At 41.6% G+C, this 21,123-nt stretch overlaps 1 protein-coding gene across 1 annotated transcript; it reads right to left on the bottom strand.

Moving 5' to 3' along the window:
* Positions 1 to 1,429: 1,429 nt before the first annotated feature.
* LOC142614920 (uncharacterized) lies at positions 1,430 to 4,650 on the bottom strand. Its single transcript, XM_075787560.1, has 2 exons — positions 4,096 to 4,650; positions 1,430 to 1,898 (listed from the first exon to the last, which is right to left on the bottom strand). The coding sequence occupies exons 1-2, from the start codon at positions 4,435 to 4,437 to the stop codon at positions 1,773 to 1,775; spliced, it is 468 nt and encodes a 155-aa protein (XP_075643675.1). The 5' UTR covers positions 4,438 to 4,650; the 3' UTR covers positions 1,430 to 1,772.
* Positions 4,651 to 21,123: the final 16,473 nt, after the last annotated feature.

Here is a 21,123-nt window from a genome sequence, read left to right as displayed (position 1 = left end):
CTGAAATGTTAGAAAAGACAAGGCTTCGAGAAGTCAGTTGGTAGTAGGAGCTTGGAGGGTCACAAAAAGGATTTTCGTCGAGTTTTTCAATTTCATCTTCGATAACACGTCTCGGTGTTATCTTGTGTTTGCATTTCTCTTCCTTACTCTTTAAGCTTTCATTTTATTGTTGATAATGGATGAATATGGCTTAGGGTAGTAATTACGGTTATTTGCACTTATTTACTTTTGTTCTGCACTTAGTATAAGTTAGAGTAAAAACTACCGTATCTTTAATTGGGAGTCTAAATAAGCTCTTGTGTTTTTACACAAATCTGAGCTTTCAAATGTTGTCCACATTTGAATTTGGTACTACAAATCCTGCAAAACCAGATTTTAAATCTGATTATGAACATCAGAATTTGCATTTTGAGTTCAGATTAAGTAACTTCATAAACATAGCAACTGAATTTTAATCTAAATAAATCCATGCATGAAACTTGCATACACCATGGATCCAACTATTTTCAATGTTTATTCATATGATGCAGCTGTAAAGGTTTGTTTATCTTATTTGCTTATTTGACAAACCGATTAGAATGAACCCAGGCCAAGCTAGAATTTCTTCCAAGAGAGTTTGGTAGAATACTTTGGTTAACTTTTTTCTCCACCGATAAATGAAAAGGCATAACCACGTTTTCACTTTTGTTTCGCAGTCAGCTACTCAGCTATAATTCCATTGATTTGTCAGATCATTGTCAGGTTTGGATCTAGCTGAGTCATGAGTTCAGAACTTTGAACTAGGAATGAATTCCCTAGGCTATTCTCACCCTCTTGTTAATTGTTACTGAAATTGTTAAGAGCAAGCAATACTCATAATTGCCATGCTAACAGTTCCAAAGACAATTAAATGATAAACTGCAATCAAGAAAATATTTACTAGCAGGAAATAACTTTAAAAGAATACAAGGCGCCAATTAAGACGTACTCCTATAGAAAGTTGGACAACATGGAACTTTAATGGATCTAAGAAAATTTGATCACCACAATATTGGCAACCATTTTTGTGGATTTGTATTGCATAACTCAAATATGTAATATCTTGGCTTCCTCCTGTCTTGTCTTGGTATGTGTGAAAAAAAGGGGAGCAATAAAACAGGGGTTGTGTTACCGAGCACCATAAGGTGCCCGTTAACAACATATTTTGCTATAACTTTTGGCAGTTTCTGACAATTTTTTTAATCTCTTTTGGTAATTTTTTGACAACTTTATTTCTTCTTCTTTTTTAAGCAAAACCCAAAAAGAGAAATGTTAACCAGCAGTGGACGTGCTTGTTAACATTTTCCATAAAACAAAAAGGACAGATAGCATCATCAGAATTCGGAAGTAATGCAAGTGAGGTGGGGCCCAATTGTATGAGCTCAATGTGAACCATATGAACAGGAGCATATGTAAAAAAAAAATGCTTAAATACATCCAGATAATTCTCCATAATCCAAGCCACCAAAGGTTCGAACAACCTGCTGGTAATATAAGCTAACACTTGGCACAAATAACAGTAAACTTGATATCAGAGAGCTGCATAAATACCATCTGATATATTTCCTAAATGCTTTTTACAACATGTCCAGCTAAACACTTTTTTAAGTTACAAACCCAGCCCAAAGAGTTCACTCTTAAACAGAAGTTAAAGAAACATAATAACATTCGAAAGGATTAACGAGAAACGTCACAAGAGATTGCTCTGTAAAGGGTGGGAGCATCAATCCTGAGGCAAACACCTGAGTCAGCAGTTACTCGGTCTTAATAAAGTGGCGGAACAGCAATTTTCCAATTTCCAGGAACCCAACCTTATCCTTTCCATCAAATAGGGCCTTGAGCTTCTCATCACAATAGATCTCCCTCTTATCTGCTGGATTCTGCAGGCAAAAGGCATGCACATATTTCATTAAAAACATTGTCAAAATCCAAATCAACAAAAGATGAAGGCATCACGGTCTACCCTATCACATTAGTAGTAGATAAAGCAGTAACAACTACAATGTATGCAACACAAAACAGGTTCCCTATAATAAAGGTATCTACATGTTCCAGTTACAAGAGTACCAGTAAATATCAAAGACAACTTCTGGAGAAAAGAACTAGTTCATTCTAATCTGGACTGGGGAAGGTAGAGAAACAATTATATTTTATTACATATACCAAACCCCAATCTGGTAACTTTAAAGACAACTAATTAATCCATGAACAGTAATAGCAGGAACTTAAGTTTTCACAAAAAACAGCAGCATATCCAGGAAGGGAGGAAGCCGTCCATTTACTGACTAAGAAGCACATTAAGTATTACCAAAGAATTTGAGTTTTATATATTTTAATTCCTTCTATTTTTTTGGGTGTGTTTCTCAGGGTGATGCCTATGTTACAGGGGAAAAGAGTGAAGAAAAGGTCTTAAATCCTCAAGGAGTGGCAACTAGCAAACAATAAATTACTTAAAAAATTGAACTGCAGAGGGGGCCCAATGCAGAATAAACTATAACTCTGGACTATATGGACACAAGACCACCAATTCAATTGGTCATGAATTGCATTCCCTAATCCATGACAGATCCTACATTCCTATATTCTGTTTATCATGAGACAAGAATCCTCAAATTACACCATTCACACACAATCGCAGCACAAGTGACCTGCAACTGAAGCATTAATTTCAAAAATAACTCAAAGTATCATATTAACAATTAAGAAAAACATAAATATAAAAAACTAGAAACACCAGTGATACATGAGATTCCTCTGGTTAAATAGTCAATATTTCACAAGGATAAGTGCCTAGGGTTGGTATATTGACTAATAAACTAGATCAATAAAATCCAATGTATATTCTCAACATATCCTATCTTTAGAATTCCATATAGACTTGTGACCCTTCAAAAACAACTATAAAGGTGGCAAAAAGGTGAAACTATCAAGGCCAGAGGCCTTATTAGCATTGGCCCAAACATTTCTGCTCTATGTTGACGTTTGACAAAGGGAAATGAAGTGAAATCAGGTCTGGCAGTTCTGGACAGCTATGATTTTGAAGAATTAGTATTAGGCTTTGGTGGAGAGAAACGGCTAGAAAATAGTAAAGAATAATAGAAACCTAAGGTTTGGATCGATGTTCGACTACTGTAAAGAATAACCCATGAACAGTAGCTAGTTGTTTATTGATTATTAGGGCTTATTTGACAGATGGGTGGTTTAGAGTTTTGAAGGATTGCATTTTAGGGTTTTAAAGGTGACAAATCAATGTGGCCAAGAGCTGTGTAGCTCAACTGGCATCTTTTGGAGTTTCCAACAAAGAAAACTAGGTTCAAATTCCCCCTCCCAACTTGTTATTATCAAATTTATCAAAAAGGTAACAAATCAATGTGTGGTTGCAATGTTTCAATCTTGTTGAAATCTAAGGACGGAAATAAAAAAGAATAAATTTCTAGGCATCGTGCAAGCCTCAAACAAAGCTTCAATGAGACGAGTAATACCTATTTCTAGTGGAAACTCTGACTTCTTGAAACCCTAATAAGAGTTGGACTCCTTGAGCTTTTACTAGTGATTCCAATCTAGCCCTCGGTTCCACTTTCATTGTCAATCCTCTATGCTATTAGGGCATTTCACTTTCAGTTTAGCTTCTTTTGGCTTTGCATTCTAAAGAAGAGCCCTTTAGACTCGCCTCTAGCCAATAAAACCTAAAAGCAACTGACCCCCACCTATCAGAAACAGCTGCTGGGTAATCAGCAGCATTCACTGCGCTAAGCAATTTATGATAAGCTAGCAAGTATCAATCTTGTTCAACCTACTCCCTTAGTGCCTTTTTTTTTTTTTTAGAAGAACATTCATTCATATATAATATGATATAATATAAAAAGGTCATTACTTTCTTCTTTCTTTTTTGAGAATCAAAAGGTCATTACTTTCAATATTCATTGTTACAATGCAACCCACTTTGAAAAAGTACCAATCTTTTACATTTCTAACCCGTGACGGGCTAAACAGTTTATGCTCATGCAGCATTATTAAAAAAAAAAAAAATTGCAACCCATAAAACAAGAAGAGTAAAAAAAAGGAAAGGAAATGGACCTGGAGATTGTGGAGCTTGATGTAGGACCAGATTTGTTTGACGGCGTCAGGACGAGAGGCCTCAGGAGCACCCAGGAAGGTCTGGAGTTGCGGAGAGATTGGACTCACCTTCTGTATCCCGGAGGCTCTTGTGGGCTTTGTTGTAGATGTAGATGTAGATGTAGGTGGAGTGGCCTTTGCTGTCTTTGGTGATTTTGGCTTCGCTGTTGCCTTTGGCTTTGGCTGCTTTGAGGTGGTGGTGGTGGTCTTGGTAACCTCAGCAGCTGCAGCAGAAGCAGAGGACTTGGCTGGGGCTAAGAGTGCCCTGCAACCTCTCAATGCCCTAATTCCAGAAGACGCCATTGTCACTGTCTCAGGTCCTGAAGTAGAGGAAGGGAGTAAACGAGGGTTTTCTCCTCTTTGTGTCGTCGTGGGTTTGTACAGTCTGTAGTCTGTACTACTACCGCCTATTTGAGTCTAGATTCTTGATTTCAACACACCTGAAGCCGAGAGGGTGGATTCAAGCACTAAAAAACACCTTGTCGTTGGTAACGGCCCATTTTCTTTCCCTTTTTTTAAGTAGTGAAAAAATTATTTTGCATTTGGACCAAGTGGGTAGCCATGTTTAAAATATTTTTAAATTGATCAGCTTTATCCCTAAGAGCATCCACAGCAATGGAGCTAAATTTTTAGCTTTTTAGTTACACACAAAGTTACTTTATCTATTTTCCCTTCTCACATCCTACAGCAGTGGAGCTATTTTTAGCTTTTAACAGAATAAAATAATATAAACACTACAATAAAATAATATTTCATTCATCCACCAACTTCCAATCACAACCACCATCAAACCCATAAAAATTACTGTACAACCACAACCCACCGTGCCATCAAATCCCATCAAAACCAGTGAAGAAGAACAAAACAAAAACTTAGAAAAATCAACACAGCACCGAGGGGCACGATTTTAGTATCGGTGGACGAGACCCATGCCCGATACTCTGTCCGATTCAGTATCGGTGGACGATACCTGCACCGAGGGGCACGGTTTCATGGTCTTCACTGACGAATCGAGCCTTAACTGATACGGACCGCCCGATTTTGTTGCCAACGGCATGGCTCGGTCCTTCACGATCGAAATCGGAGCAAGGCAACACAGTGGATTCAACACAGCCAAACCGAAACCCATGCCCGATACTCTGTCCGATTCGGTACCGGCCGACGAGACTTGCGCGAATCATCTCTCTTGGCTTCGATCTCATCGCTCTACTCATAGGTCTGAGGCGGATGGCGGATCGGCGGCGTGGGTCTGAGGCGGATGGCGGCGTGAGTCTGAGGCTGATCGGCGGTGGGTCGGTGACGTCGAGCTTCGGAGTTGAGAGAGATGAGGTTCAGAGAGATGAAAGCTTCAGTGCACAGAGATGAGAGTGACTGAGAGAGAGACAGAGAGAGAGAGAGAGACAGAGAGAGAGAGAGAGAGAGAGAGAGAGAGGCTTTGAATTATTTTAATCAAACCCGAATAAAATAGTTTTTTTTTTTTTTATAACTTTCAGCTACAGTGCTCATGTATTGATATATGAGCACTGTAGCGCAAAGCTAAAAAAATTTAGCTTTGCCTCCACTGCTGTGTATGGGATTTTGTGGTTTGAGTGGAGCTAAAATAGCAATATAGCTATTTAGCTCCACTGCTGTGAATGCTCTAATTACCGTAATTACCGTAAAAGAGATGAGAAAAATGAGTAATAGATTAAGAACCAAGTTTGGTTTAAGGATCCTTCTCAAAAACAAAACAAAACAAAAAAAGCTTGGTTTAAGGACCATAATAGTTAATTTTGAAATGTCATGAACCTAGCTAATATTAGCTCAAACTTCAAAGATGTTGATCGTATTTTTACCCAATTGTTTGTATTGGTAACAAATTCAACTTTGAAGTATTAAAAGTAAGAGGAATGTTACATTCACAATATTATTAGTTTTAATATAAACTCATCACTAAAATTACTTTTTGAACCACCAGTAATAGCTGATAATAACCTATCACCTAAAATTTGTTGCGAAATTGTTACGAAAATATTGTGGTAGGTAGCATTTCTCTAAAAGTAATATACTAGAGCCTACTATTTCAAAAGTAATAACTTTTTTTTAAAGAAGATCTAAGGGTAATAACTTAAACTTCGGAGTTTCAAAGAGGGGAAAAATTGGAAAAAAACAACAAATTTCAAACAATTTCGTTAGTTAGCAACATTTCCAAACTATTTAGGAAACTAACATCTCGAGCATAAGAGAGTCAATTTTGGTGTAGTAAATCAAGTTTTAGGGAGTCAATTTCAACGGCTAGAACTTGAGTTTTAAAGACTCGAGTTCCATAAAAAGATTTCAAACCAGAAAACCATGAAGAACAAAATCAAAAAACCCAAATCATGAACAACAAATTAGAAATACACGAAGAACAAATCGAAAAACCATAAAGAAGTTCCACGAACCCAGATCTCCCTAACCCAAGAGCGATGGGGAAGTTTCGAAGAGGCAGCGGCACCGAAGCTCCAGGCAAAGCAACCCACGGTTTGGACTGAAACCAGGTGAGCAACCCCACGATTTGGACTAAAATTTTCATGGCCAAGCCTCCTTGGCTCTTCCTCCGACCATCTTCGCCACCATCGGTGGTGGTCCGATCTAAAGTTCATCTCTCTGAACCTAAACCAATCCCTCTTCTCTCATGCCGACTCGATCTAGCGGCCTTTGGGTGTTTTCTGGATCTTAAGAACTCGTATAAATCATCTCTCTTAGGCTTGAGTTCTCAAAGAAATCGAGTCGGTTAGGGTTAAGTTCTAAGAGCAAAATCAAGTTTCTTAGACTCGAGATGTTAGTTTCCTAAATAGTTTGAAAACATTGCTAACTAACAAAATTGTTTGAGAATTGGTGTTATTTTCCAATTTTTCCCTTTCAAAGAGTGTCAAATTAAACGTGTGGAATGACATTATGTTTGCAGTTTAGATTTTTATTTCTATTTTTGCGTTCCAAATCCTTAGAACAGTTTTGGTTGATAGGTACTATTTTATTAGATTTTAGATTATTATTTTAATTTAAAAAATTACGTTATTTAATTACATCAGATAATTAAATTTACGTGACATAATTTAATTGGACCAACTAACACATGTGATAGGCTTACATGACACTTAATAGACACGTCAACATTGGACATAACCATAAGAGCATTTTTTCTAGGTGGTATTTAATGATACAGGCCTAAATCAAATTTACCCCAAACTTTAAGTGTGCAATTTGTAAAATAGTCTTAGATTGAAACTATAGGATTTAGTTACTCCTAAAGGACCTAGCAACCGGTCCTCTTCCTCACTTCCTTTTTGTTCCATTTTCCTCCTCTCCTTTTTTAATTCTCTCTTCCTTACTCTATTTTTGTTCCATACCCTTTCCATCCATCTCCTTTAAGAACCACTAAGTTCTAGTATCCCTCAAGTTCAATGCCTAAAATAGCCAATCTAATGGGTGGATCACTTAATTTTTCAGGCTCTCAATTTATGTTAAAGAAACTTTTGGGTCTTAATCAAAAGACATAATGAGTTTTAAGCTTGATCCATAAGATAGGGAATTTCAAGCTTTTTGTTCCATTTTTCTCCTTTTTTTAATTCTCTTCCTTCCTCTTTTTTTGTTTCATACCCTTTCCATCCATCTCCTTTAAAAACCACTGAGTTCTAATACCCTTCAAGTTCAATGCTTAAAATAGTCTATCTCATGATCACTTAATTTGTTTAGGCCCCTAATTGATGAGAGAGAAATTTTTGGGTCTTAATCAAAAGTCATAAAGAGCTTTAAGCCTGATCCATAAGATAAGGAAATTTCAAGCTTTTTGGACACATCTTGTGACGTTACAAACTTTTTGGGCTTTTAAACCCAATTAATGTGGAAAAAGATTAGGGCTTTTATGCCCAAATGGTGTCGTGATGGCATTTGGGCTATTGAGTCTGATCCATGTCATGGTGAATTTTGAGCTCAATATTTTGAGAAAAAAAAAAAAGAATCTTATTTCTTGGCTAAAGGATCATCTTGTGTAGGCTTAAGGTTTCTTTTTAAGCCCAATATTTTAGAAAAAATTATGAATCTTTTGATGTAGAATAAACTGCCATGACCTTTCTAGAGTCCCAAGTGCATCTAAAATCATGCAAGGCAAAAATGCACTAGTAGATATAATTTAGACAATAGAGTTGAAATCGCATGAAATTTGGCAGGCTGAAACGAAACAACCTTCCGAGCAATAGTCATTGCATTGCCACAAGGTACCCCTTGAAAATGGCAAATTCCTCCATTCAGGGCCTGAAAACTGCGATTTTACTATTTATAGTAATTATTTTATTTCCTTAGTAACTTTTTACTCAAAAGTCATAATAAGGTCCCGCTTATTTTGAGACAACCCTTAAGGTCAGTAGTTATAATACGATATTTAACTCATTTTTTCCATTTTTGGTAAATTTCAATATTTTATCACATAATCGCATAATTAGTGCAAATTAAGGTTTTAGACATTTTTCTCAGTATTTATATGTTTTGTAACCATCAGAGGTAAATTAAACTATTATTAATAAACACATACTTTTGTCAAATTTTATTCTTTAGTAGATTCCAGTTTATCTCATTGTGGATTTAGGGAAACCCCTCATAGACTCAAGGTTTACTATTAGAAGCTAATAGTTTAGTTTTTGTTCCATCAATAGAACATCGTGTGTGCTTTCCTCAAGCTTTCGCAACATCATCTTTCTTGGATAAAGGATCATCTCATGTAGGCTTAAGGTTCTTTTTTAGGCCTTCTTTGAGCCTACAACATATTCAATGCACAACCCTAATTCTTTTGTGCATATTAATGATGCGACATAGTCTGTTCAATGAACCATTGAACATATGTCTTGTGACACATGGAAATAAAAATGACATTGAACAATAATTACTCTTCATTTTAAAGAATAAACACGATTAAACAAAACGTACAACTTTCATTCTTACTTAACAAACGAGTCATAATTAAAAAATATTGTGAAGGTGGATCCCATGTCCACTCATCCAAAATCTTATTAGAGTTGTCAATAAGGTTTGCATACCCTTATGTAATTACTAGTCTAAGGGTGTGTTTGTTTAGAGGTGAAACATGGTAGATGAAAAACTTTGGAGAGAAAATGGGAAAGAAATTTTTTTTGAAGTGTGTTTGGTTGGGTAGAGAGGAAGGAAAATAAATAAAGGAGCCCTACTGTTTTCTCCCCAAGTCCACCAAAATATTTTCTTCCCAAAATGGAAAGAAAACTGAGTAGGGATGAATTTTTTCATAATTGACAAAAATATCTATGTGCATATTCTTCAAGTTGCCTTTATTTTTTTCTTCTCTACTGGGCAATACGTTGCCCCCCCCCCCCTCTTTTTTTTTTCTTTCACTAGGCGGTACCATTGCCCTTTTTTTGTCTTTTGTTTTTTCTGGGCTGTTGCCTCTTTTTTTTCTATTCTTTTTGTTTCTTTTGATTTTCTAGGGCCTAGCATGCCTCTTTCTTTTTCTTTTCTTTTCTTTTTCTTGGCAGTAATTGTGGGGGGTAAAAAGATCTTAATAGGGATATGGGCCGTTGGGCCTTACTAAGAAAGGCCGACCTGCTCTTGGGTTTAGGGCTTGTTGGTACTTTAGGTCGGCCCATGCGCCGAGGATCCGAGGATCCAGCCGATGATGTTTTTCTCCTCGGACTAACACCAGAGAACCCGGGACTTCATGGTACAGGTTGAATGACACGGTCAAGACCAGGTGGTTAAAGGGGGTGAACCCTTGAATGTCCTAGAAGCACCGATGTTGGGAAAGTGTCAAAAGTAAAGGCTACCTCCACATTAAAGACCACCTACCACCTGGCCGCATTAATGGGGAGGTGACACTTGAACGGTGGAAGGGAAACTTCTATTCTTGTTCAAAGGCACTAAGAAAAGAAATATCTAGGCTAAGGGAGGAGTTGGGGCAACACGTGTATAAAGTATTAAAAAGAAGAGTATTTAAGGGAGATCCGAACGAAATATGGGACGGACTTTTGTAACCTAAAAGAAAAAGGACAAAGAGAGAGAGATAATATAAGAACGACTCTCGGCTACGTCGAGGAGACCTATTTATATTACTTCTTGCCTTTGTTTCCAAAATCTTGGCAATCTTTAGTTTGTCATTTAATCTTCACTCACTTCTAACACAGGTTTCAAGCCCACTCTCTACAAATTTTTATTGTTTAAGGCTCATTGGGCCCTGAGCCTATAACATTCTTGGGTCAGGGTGCAATTGTGCACTTACAATTGGCGCCGTCTGTGGGAACCTAGTCTAGAAGTAGTAGGGATATTATGGCAGGGTTTAGGCTCTCACCATGCAGAGTCACAAGGATCACAACCGGAAGATCATTTCGAACGTCTTGAACACCTTAGGGATCGTGAGGGAAGCGTCCATACGAGAATACCCGGGGGCTAGCCATACTCGGGAGGGGGTAGCACTACCCACTATGAGGGCTCTAAATCCATGCGAGAAGAAATTAATCGTTTGAAGAGGAAGTTACGCCGTGCTAAACGTAAGGTTTCCCCGTCCTCATCTAGTTCTTCCTCGAGAAGGATAGGGAGTTGGCTACGGTTCAAGGTCATATTCCCCCGCTAGCGCAACATCCTCGGCGAGGAGGACGACCAATCGACTCGCGGACGTAAGAAGCTTCGTTCTAGGGGCTTAGGCAACGATACCATGAGTAGAGCGTTGCACCAACTCTCTAAATCTCCGTTTTCACGGAGGATTGAGAGGGAAGGCTTCCCCGGGAGGTTCACCCAGCCCACCTTTACCATCTATAATGGCGGGACCTGATCCCGGTGGAACACGTGAGTCACTTCAACCAAAGGATGGCGGTGCACTTTCTCATAACGAGACTTTGATGTGTAAAGTCTTCCCCTCCGGCTTGGGACTGTGGCTATGAGATGGTTTAACGGACTCGAATCGGGGTTGTGGGCTCGTTTGGGGAGTTAACTAGGGCATTTGCTTCGCGCTTCATCACGTGTAGCGAGTCCCTCGGCCATTGGATTCGTTGCTATCCATGGTCATGAAGGAAGGGAGACAACGAAAGCATACTCGACAGAATCTTGGGAGATGTTTAATGAAATAGATGGCGACTTTGATGAGGTGGCGCTTAATACCTTTAAGGTAGGCCTCCCTGCGATCACGACCTAAGAAAGTCTTTGACGAAAAGCCCGTCCAGCGTACGCCGTCTTATGGATCGTATTGATGAATATAAAAGGGTAGAGGAAGACCGACGGCAAGGAAAAGGAAAGGAGAAGGTTATCCGCGGGGAGAAGGGATTTCGGGTCGGACGGATATCACAACAACAAACCGAGGAGGGATTACTTCGGACAATCCGGCTCGGCAGCACCCAGGTAAATGCGTGCGTGTTCAGAGAACCGGTGCATCGAGTTATTAGAAAAAGTTCGTAAAGAGCCCTTTTTCGAGATGGCCGGCAAGATGGCGGGGGACCTGCGAGAAGAAATCAAAACCTTTTACGTCGGTACCATCGGGATGTGGGCCACGCTGCGAGAACCGTCGGGACCACTATGGAACCATTTAGAGCGGCTCGTCGGTGAGGGAAAGTTGAAGCGGCATTTGTGTCGGCCTACTAGGCGGGTCGGTCGAGTTGGTTCAAACAACCGGAGGGAGCCAGTTCATCTCGGCCGGTATTGGGAACAATTAATGTTATCTTTGCCGCACACAGTAGGACCGGCTCGGGTCCCGCTAGGGTCGTGGCGGTTTCCCGACCTCGGGCCGAGGATGTGGGTGGCAGGCCGAAGAGATTAAAGAGCACTTTACCTGTCTTGGGTTTCTCAGGGAGGATAAAATAGGGACTATCCCAGCCCTATGACGATGCTCTTGTGGTTACCCTCGGGATAGGGAATTATGATGTGAGAAGGGTGATGATAGATTAAGGCGGCGGTGCGGATATCATGTACCCGATCTATTTAAAGGAGAGGTTGGAGTTGGAAGATTTGACTCCTTATGATTCTCCACTTATAAGCTTTGAAGGAAGGGCCGTTGTGCGAAGGGACAATCCGTCTACCCGTTCAATCCGGCACGGAAACGGTTGAGGTAGATTTCATTGTGGTTGACGCGTACTCTCCATATACGACCATCCTTGCCGAGCCATGGGCTGCACGCTTTGGGAGCTGTTTCTTCCACCTTACATGTTAAGGTGAAATTCCCCTCGGGGGAGCATGTTGAGGAAATCCTCGGCGGCAGGGTAGTTGCTAGGCAATGCATATCGCGCGGTGCTTCGTCGATCAGAAATGGAGTCATCAACCTTGCCCATCCGGGAGTCATAGCAGTGCCGGCTCCGAGAGGCACTGGAGCGATGACGAAGGATGAGGCGCTGCGAGGAGTTAGAGAAGTTTGTGATAGCAGATGATCCGGGAGAGGTTCTTCCAAGTTGGCATACTTTTGCCATACCAAGAGAAGATGGAGTTGTTGGAATTCACCGAAGGACAATATAGATGTCTTTGCGTGGGACCCCTTATGAGGCTCCGAGGCGTAGATCCGAGCTTTATTTGTCATCGTTTAAACGTCAATCCGGCCATCGTTCCGAGGAGGCAGCCACCTCGGCGATCATCCAGGAACATTCTTAGAGGCTGTGAAGGAAGAGGTTCTTAAGCTCAAAGGGCGGGGGCTATCGAAAGTTTTCTACCCTGAATGGTTGGCTCATCGTTGTCGTTAAGAAGAACGGCAAGTGGAGAGTATGCGTAGACTTTCTTCGAACAAGGCCTGTCCTAAAGATTCGTTCCCAATGCCACGGATTGGATTAGCTGGTAGATGCTATGCGGACATCCTCGGATGAGTTTTTTGGATGCCTTCAGGGTTACCACCAAATTCCCTTGGCGCTAGAAGATCGAGAAGACCGCTTTCATTACACCGGCAGGAACTATCATTATAAGGTCATGCCATTTGGGTTAAAAAATGCGGGGGCTACTTACCAAAGAATGATGACCCGAATGTTTGAGCGACAGCGGGAAAAATATGGAAGTATACGTGGATGATATGGTGGTGAAGAGTAAGACGGTACCTTCGCACATGACGGATTTGGCCGACACCTTCCGGATGCGAGGGAAGTATAAGTTGCGCCTTAACGCCTCCAAGTGTTCTTTTGGCGTGGGATCTGGAAAGTTCCTAGGATATATGATCACTCATAGGGGCATAGAGGTGAACCCGGTGCAGGTCGAGGCTATTCGGAATTTGCAGCCGCCTCGGAACCCAAGGAGATTCAAATTGACCGGAATGATTCTTTGCGTTGAACGGATTTATTTCTCGATCACTGGCCGGTGCCGTCCTTTCTTTCAGTTGTTGAACAAGTGGAAAGGGTTTCAATGGACCGAGGATTGTGAGTCGGCCTTCGCGCTTAAGCAATATCTTTCTCGGCCACCCATTTTATCTCGCCACGAGGTGGACGAGGTTTTATTTGCTTATCCGGCGTGGCTATTCATGCGGTGAGTCTAGTTCTTATAAGGAATGAAAGTGGAGTGCGAGGCCGGTCTACTATGTTAGTAAGTCCTTGAATGAGGCCGAGGTGCGCTATCTGCCCTTGGAAAAAGCGCTTCCTGCGGTAGTCCACGCCACGCGTAAACTCCCTCGCTATTTCCGGCTCATTCTCCGGTCTCGCTCTTGTGGTTGTTTGACCGGTTGCCTCCGTGTTGCGTAGTGTGATTATTCTCGGCGGGGTGGCAAAATGGGGAACCATCTTGGGAGCCTTTGATGTTAAATACAAGCCTCGCACCTCGGTAAAAGGTCGTCCTGCGATTTGGTGGCGAGTTTGTTGAACCATTGTTAGAAGAAACTTCAAAGGAAGCACACATGGGTGAAAAATCAGGTTGGCGTGATCACGGCCGTATCTCCCTCGGCTTGGAAAGTTTATGTGGATGGGGTTGCTAATCATAAAGGTTACGGCGTTGGACTTGTTCTAATGTCCCTGAAGGAATTGTCTTTGAAAAATCTTTGAGATTGGCCTTCTCGGCTACTAAAAATGAAGGCTGATATGAAGCGGTCTTGGTAGGCATGCAAATGGTACGTAAGATGGGTGCAAGGAAATCCATTTGTTCTCGGACTCTCGGTTAGTAGTCGGCCAAGTCGTGGGTACCATGGAAGCTAGAGATTCCGGAATGCGGGGAATATTTGGCCCGGAGTCAAGCGTCGGCAGTGAATTCGACTCCTTTGCCTTAGCTCATGTCTCTAGGAGTGGAAATACTCATGCAGATTCTTTGGCTACGTTGGCAACATCCTCGACTCAAGGTCTACCAAGGGTTATTCTCGTTGAGGATTTGGTAGAACCTTCTCTTATAGCTGCTAACGCACCTCGCATCCATCTAATAAGGCCTGGTCTAGTTGGATGGATTCGATCATATCTTTTCTCAAAAATGACATCCTTCCCGAAGACAAAGTTGAAGCAGAAAAGGTACGTCGAAAGGCGCCGCGTTTCTGGTTGTCCGAGGACCAGAAGCTATACAAACGATCCTTTTCAGGACCGTATTTGTTGTGTGTACACCCTGAATCGACAGAATCATTGCTGGAGGAATTGCATGAAGGAATTTGTAGGAGTCACACCGGGGAAGGTCCTTAGCCCATAGAGCCCGACTCGGGGTTATTGGTGGCCTAATATGCGAGAGGGAGGCTCGGGACTATGCCAAAAAATGTGATCAATGTCAGGATTCGCCCCTAATATCCACCAACCTGGAGGGGTTCTTAACCTTCTCCAGCCTTGGCCTTTGTATGATAGGGCTTGGACATTGTAGGGCCATTCCGAGAGCTGCGGAAACAAAAGATGGTGCTCGTAGGGACAGACTACTTCACTAAATGGGTCGAAGCGAGCCCTTAGCCAATATCCGAGATGTTGATTCCAAGAAGTTTATTTGGAAGAATATTGTTACTAGATTTGGTATACCACATACTCTTATCTCGAGACAATGGCGTTCAATTTGACGCAACGCCTTTAGGCGATCTGTGGTGACATGGGCATCACAAATAGATACTCTACCCCAGCTTATCCTCGAGGAAATGGACGGAGCCGAGGCCGTTAACAAGGTCATAGTCAACGGGCTCAAGAAGAGGTTGGATGATGCGAAAGGCGGATGGGTAGAAGAGCTCCCTCGTGTCCTGTGGACGTATCGGACCACACCGCGCGGATCCAGCTGGAGAAACACCATTCTCCATGACTTATGGAGCCGAGGCGGTGATACCTTTGGAATCTGGTTTTCCTACTCGAAGACAAGTTCGTTTAGCGAGAGAATAACGAGGGACTTCTAGGGAGAGATCTTGATTTACTTGAAGAACGGCGTGAGGCGGCTATGGTCCAAATGGCTTATTATCGGCGAAGCTAAAACAAGGACATGATGCCCACGTGAAGCTAAGGCCACTTGCGCACAGTGATCTTGTATTAAGGAAAGTTGTAGGCACTTCTAAGAACCCGGCGTAAGCTAGGACCTAACTGGGAAGGCCCCTATCGCATTGTTTCAATAGCAGGCATAGGGTCGTATAGGCTAGTTGACCTGGATGAACGAGTTGTACCACGTCCATGGAATGTAAATAATCTTAGAAGGTATTATTACTAATCAAATAAGCTTTTGTCAAGTAATGTTTCAAAGTTATGGCTAACTCTCGCATTTGAAGTTACAATTTTTAAGAATCAAACAGAAACTTGGTTAAGTGCAGTCCTCGGACCACAAACCTTGTGGAAATTGATGTCTAACTCTCGCATTTAAAGTTACAATTTTTAAGAATCAAACAGAACCTTAGTTATGCCGGGTCTTCGGACCTCCTACTTTGGAAAAATTAACATTTGAAGTTACAATTTTTAAGAATCAAACAGAAACTTGGTTAAGTGCAGTCCTCGGACCACAAACCTTGTGGAAATTGATGTCTTGTCATTTGTTAAACAGAACCTTAGTTATGCCGGGTCTTCGGACCTCCTACTTTGGGAAAATTAACATTTGAAGTTACAATTTTTAAGAATCAAACGAAACTTGGTTAAGTGCGGTCCTCGGACCACGAAACCTTGTGGAAATTGATGTCTTGTCATTTGTTAAACGAACCTTAGTTATGCGGGTCTTCGGACCTCCTACTTTGGGAAAATTAACATTTGAAGTTACAATTTTTAAGAATCAAACGAAACTTGGTTAAAGTGCGGTCCTCGGACCACAAACCTTGTGGAAATTGATGTCTTGTCATTTGTTAAACGGAAACCTTAGTTATGCGGGTCTTCGGACCTCCTACTTTGGGAAAATTAACATTTGAAGTTACAATTTTTAAGAATCAAACGAAACTTGGTTAAGTGCGGTCCTCGGACCAGCAAACTTTGTGGAAATTGATGTCTTGTCATTTGTTAAAACGGAACCTTAGTTATGCGGATTCTTCGGACTTTGGGAAAATTAACATTTGAAGTTACAATTTTTAAGAATCAAACAGAAACTTGGTTAAGTGCAGTCCTCGGACCACAAACCTTGTGGAAATTGATGTCTTGTCATTTACAGTTACAATTTTGAAGAATTAAACGAAAGATTGCTTAAGATTTAGCTTCGGACTATGACTTTGATTAAACTTAACTTCTGATTGTGTCTGGATGTTAATACCTTACTGTTTGTTAACTCGGATCTTACGTCTTATATCTTTAAGTATTGAGCAAATTTGTGTAAGGAATGGTCCTCGGATATTACATCCTACTAGAAACAGTGTTATGCATTATAAGGGCTTAATCGTTATATGAAGTCCTCTTTCCTTTTTAATCAAGGCATTGTTCAAACTTATTAACTATGTCATCTTGTATTAAATCTTTAGTGATATACGCGTGATTGCTTCATCAGCGCCAGTTGCTTCTTAAGATCCGAGCACTCCCTTTGAGCTTGGGAGAGCTCTTCATCTCTTTCATGAAGGAGCTTGCGCTGTCCTTCTATTTGGGTCTTCATGGTCTTCAAGTTTGACTCGACCCCATTCTTCTCTCTCCTCAGCTCTGCTACCTCCGAGGTCAGCTTCTCGTTCTCGGCAAGGGCTGTACCTAAGGTTTTCTCAGTTTCCAGCCTTATTTCGAGCTCAGTTCTGGCTACTTTCCGAGCGTCTTCAATAAACTTTTCAGCTACAAAGACCTCCTGAATAGCCTGTAACAAAGTATAATGGAGTTAGGAATAGCCGAGCAAGCTTACTTATAAATATTGTTAAAAGGAGAAACACTTACCGGCGCTAAGTCTCTTTTTAGGGAAAGGAATAGCATGTGGGCGGCCCATCTTTCCAAGGTCTCCATGTCCTTTGGGCGGCGGAAGAGGGCGTTCTAGGGCCTCGGCCGGGTGGTGGGCATGGCCTTGTTGAACCGCCACCTAATCTCAGGGGCGGGCGGAGCGCCGTCCGGCCCTTAGCTCGGGGGACCGGGTGGTCGGTGCTCGGCGCACTGAGTCTCATCCCCTAATTTCCCAAGTTCGTCTGAACGGGCTCGCCCCCTTGCCTTTGTCCGGCCTGGCTGTGGGCGGTGGGGGTTGTTGGCGTGGTTTCTTGGGGTCTTTAGTAGTCGTCCCCTCGTCATCCCCCTTCCTCTTCTTCTTGGGATCCTCGGTGAGTTTTGGCTCGGCGGGAGGAGGAGGAGGAGGTGGAGGTAGAGAACTTGGGACGTCCCCGTTTTCTTTTTCGGCTGCAACTTTGGCGGCCTGTTGGTAAGGAGACCCTCATTCGTCCCATGTCTTCTTCTTTGTCGTCCTCGGGAAGGGCAACTCACAAACCCCGGCAATTCCAAGGAGGTCTCGGTGGCTTCTTCTTCCTCGTCGGAAAGTACCACAAACGGTTCCCGCGAGGTCTTTCGGTGTCTTCGAGATGGAATTGATCTATCTCGTCGTCAAGTGTGTGTGAAGAAGACACTGCTCTTCTGGAATGACACGGTTGTTTGTGAGTGCACGGCAAGGGGGAATTTCTTGCTATCGCCGGTTGTACGGGGAATGGTGTTAGGAGCGTACGAGAGGTCACGGTCGTCCAAAAAATGGGGCCGCGCTACGTTTATCCTCTTTCGTCTTCGGTCGCACAATAATGGCGTCCTCTCATCTCTGGAAGTCTTTGGAAAGGGGGAGTACCCTAGAATAAGACGAGCGACTCGGAGTTGCGGGTCTTCACTAACGAACACCTCGGAGCGAAGTACCCGGTTTTAGATCTCGACGTTACGGTGACTTAGACGAGGACGCACGTGTTGCTTATGCGCAAAAAGACATCAAACAAACAAACTTGGTCGGATTTATATAGAAGTTTAACAAATTTAAGTAAGTGTGAATACGCATTTCTATGTGTATGTGTTAAGAGAAGTTGTGTTGTGGGGAGATTAATCCTATGGCGTCGCACCCGGATCGCCCCCGCGAACCGGGCGGTGGAAGCCATCGTGCCGGTTCGGACACGATCAAGTAGTCGTCCTTCATGCCTTTGTTTGATTTGGGCGACGGAGATTAGCCTAACGGATGCGGGCCGAGATTTCATGTAATAACCTACCTTAGAGAGTTTGTGGGACTCATATAGGAACACGACATCGTGCCATGTGAGGTTTAAACCCATCTTGCTCGTTTAGAGCATCTACACTACCTAGAACTCTAAAGACGTTTGGAAGGCATTGGTCGGGGCACAACGTGGTTGCGAAGATACTCCCTCGTTACGGGTTTCATTGGTAGGGTCATCCCACCCTCTATGAAGGCTATCATAGGAATGATAACCTCTCCTTCTTTCCTAGAATCGGCCACGGCATTGCGGCGGTATTCTAACCCTACGTCGCAGGAATATGGTATTTGGCTCTAAAGCCCTCCATCCCGGCGGCGGTATCCACTAGACACTTGAATTTTCCCATTACGAAAAGACGATAGACTAAACTCTAAAAGGGAGAGTGATTGTAGTGATGGCCGAGGGGATCCGAGGAGAAAAGGTCAAAGACTAGAGAGAGCTAGAACTTTCATAGTTGGAGGTACGGGTTTCACGGTTTTACGCGTGAAGAATGATTGTTGTTGTTTTGATGGGATTGATCCACGATGACTTAAATGAAAGTGCAAGTTCCGAGCGTCGGGACGTGCGAAAAGGCGGCCTCGAATTATGTCTGTCCCGCCTAAAATTTTGTGGAGTAATGAGAACCGTTGGATGCCCATCTCACCGTTGAACGTGGGGGACAAAGAGTAACTTACAATAATAAATGCGCGCGTTTTTGAAAATAAAACCGCCAAGTGTCATCTTCTGGGACGCGAAATGATTTCCACACGTGCCATCACTTATAAAGTGTGTGGAGAGGCTCCTCGTCAGATCGAAACCCTATTTTTCTCCTCGGATGTCGAAAATTAGAGTTTTGAGGGGCTATTGTGGGGGGTAAAAAGATCTTAATAGGGATATGGGCCGTTGGGCCTTACTAAGAAAGGCCGACCTGCTCTTGGGTTTAGGGCTTGTTGGTACTTTAGGTCGGCCCATGCGCGATCCGAGGATCCAGGATGATGTTTTTCTCCTCGGACTAACACCAGAGGAACCGAGGACTTCATGGTACGGGTTAGTGAATGACACGGTCAAGACAAGGTGGTTAAAGGGGGTGAACCCTTGAATGTCCTACACCGATGTGGGAAAGTGTCAAAAGTAAAGGCTGCTACCTCCACATTAAAGACACTGCACCTACCACCACTGGCCGCATTAATGGGGAGGTGACACTTGACAAGTGGAAGGGAAACTTCTAGTTCTTGTTCAAAGGCACTAAGAAAAGAAATATCTAGGCTAAGGGAGGGACAGGCAACACGTGTATAAAGTATTAAAAAGAGAAGAGTATTTAAGGGGAGATCTAGAACGAAATATGGGACGGACTTTTTGTAACCTAAAAAGAAAAAGGACAAAGAGAGAGATAATATAAGAACGGCTCTCGGCCTACGTCCGAGAGACCTATTTATATTACTTCTTGCGTTTCCAAATGCGGCAATCTTTATTTGTCATTTTAATGTACTTCTAACTCGGGTTTCAAGCCCACTCTCTACAAATTTTTATTGTTTAAGGCTCAATGGCTTTGAGCCCATAAACATTACTGTTCAGTGCAATTGTGCACTTACAGTAATATTGCCTCTTTTTTTTTTGAGACATGATTTTTATTTTTTAATAAATTTGGGTAATTGCTTTTTTTTGTGTGGTTATTTGTCATTTTTTTGTTTAATTAAGTATCATTCTTTAACAAGAATATCTAAGTAAATTTATTCAAACTCATTTTTTTCATTCTTTCACTTTTTCACTCCCAATCAAACAAAATGGAGAGATAATAAAATCTTTTCTATCCTCTGATATTTCTATCTTCTCACCATTTTTTATCTTCCCACTTTTCCATCCATCCAACCAAACGAACTTTAAAACTCGGGTGGTGGAGAAGTGAAGTTGCAAATTGTTAATTTTTCATTTGAGATTAAAAAAAAAAAAAAAAAGTCAAATTACTAGAAAAACATCTAACATTATACAGATTTATACAACATTTAAAATTTTAAATAAGATAATAGGTGCACCTTCAAATTTGTAAGATTTAATATATACTATTAAATAAATTCATTTTAAATATAGATGATTATTTTTTCATGAATCCCAATGTCAAGCCCATTTTAAAAATCCACGATCTCGCAATATATTTTCGATGTGTTTTCAATTACTAAATTGAATCCCAAACTCAATGACAAGTCTATGATGCAAAAAAATGTCTCAAAAACGAAAAGAAAAAAGAGTCCACAATACAAAACAATTTTTTTAATTGTATTTCGCTTATTTCTTTTTCTTTTTTTTATTTTATTTTTATTTTTATTTTTATTTACTACTCAAGTCACAAGGCATTAGTGTTACACAAAAGGTCCAAAATAGAAAGGAAATGGTAAAATGGGCTGGCTCGTGAAAACATGGGCTGGCCTGGCTAAGCTAGACATTGGACTTTCTCTCTCTTCCTCACTCACTCACTCCTAGTCCGCAGGCGGACATGAGACATCCCCCAGCTCCTTATCCGTTCTTTT

The sequence above is a fragment of the Castanea sativa genome, chromosome 11, assembly GCF_040712315.1.
Source record: "Castanea sativa cultivar Marrone di Chiusa Pesio chromosome 11, ASM4071231v1".
Classification (NCBI taxonomy): domain Eukaryota; kingdom Viridiplantae; phylum Streptophyta; class Magnoliopsida; order Fagales; family Fagaceae; genus Castanea; species Castanea sativa.
Note: the sequence above shows the minus strand (reverse complement) of the source record. Positions and strands in the feature narration are given on the sequence as shown.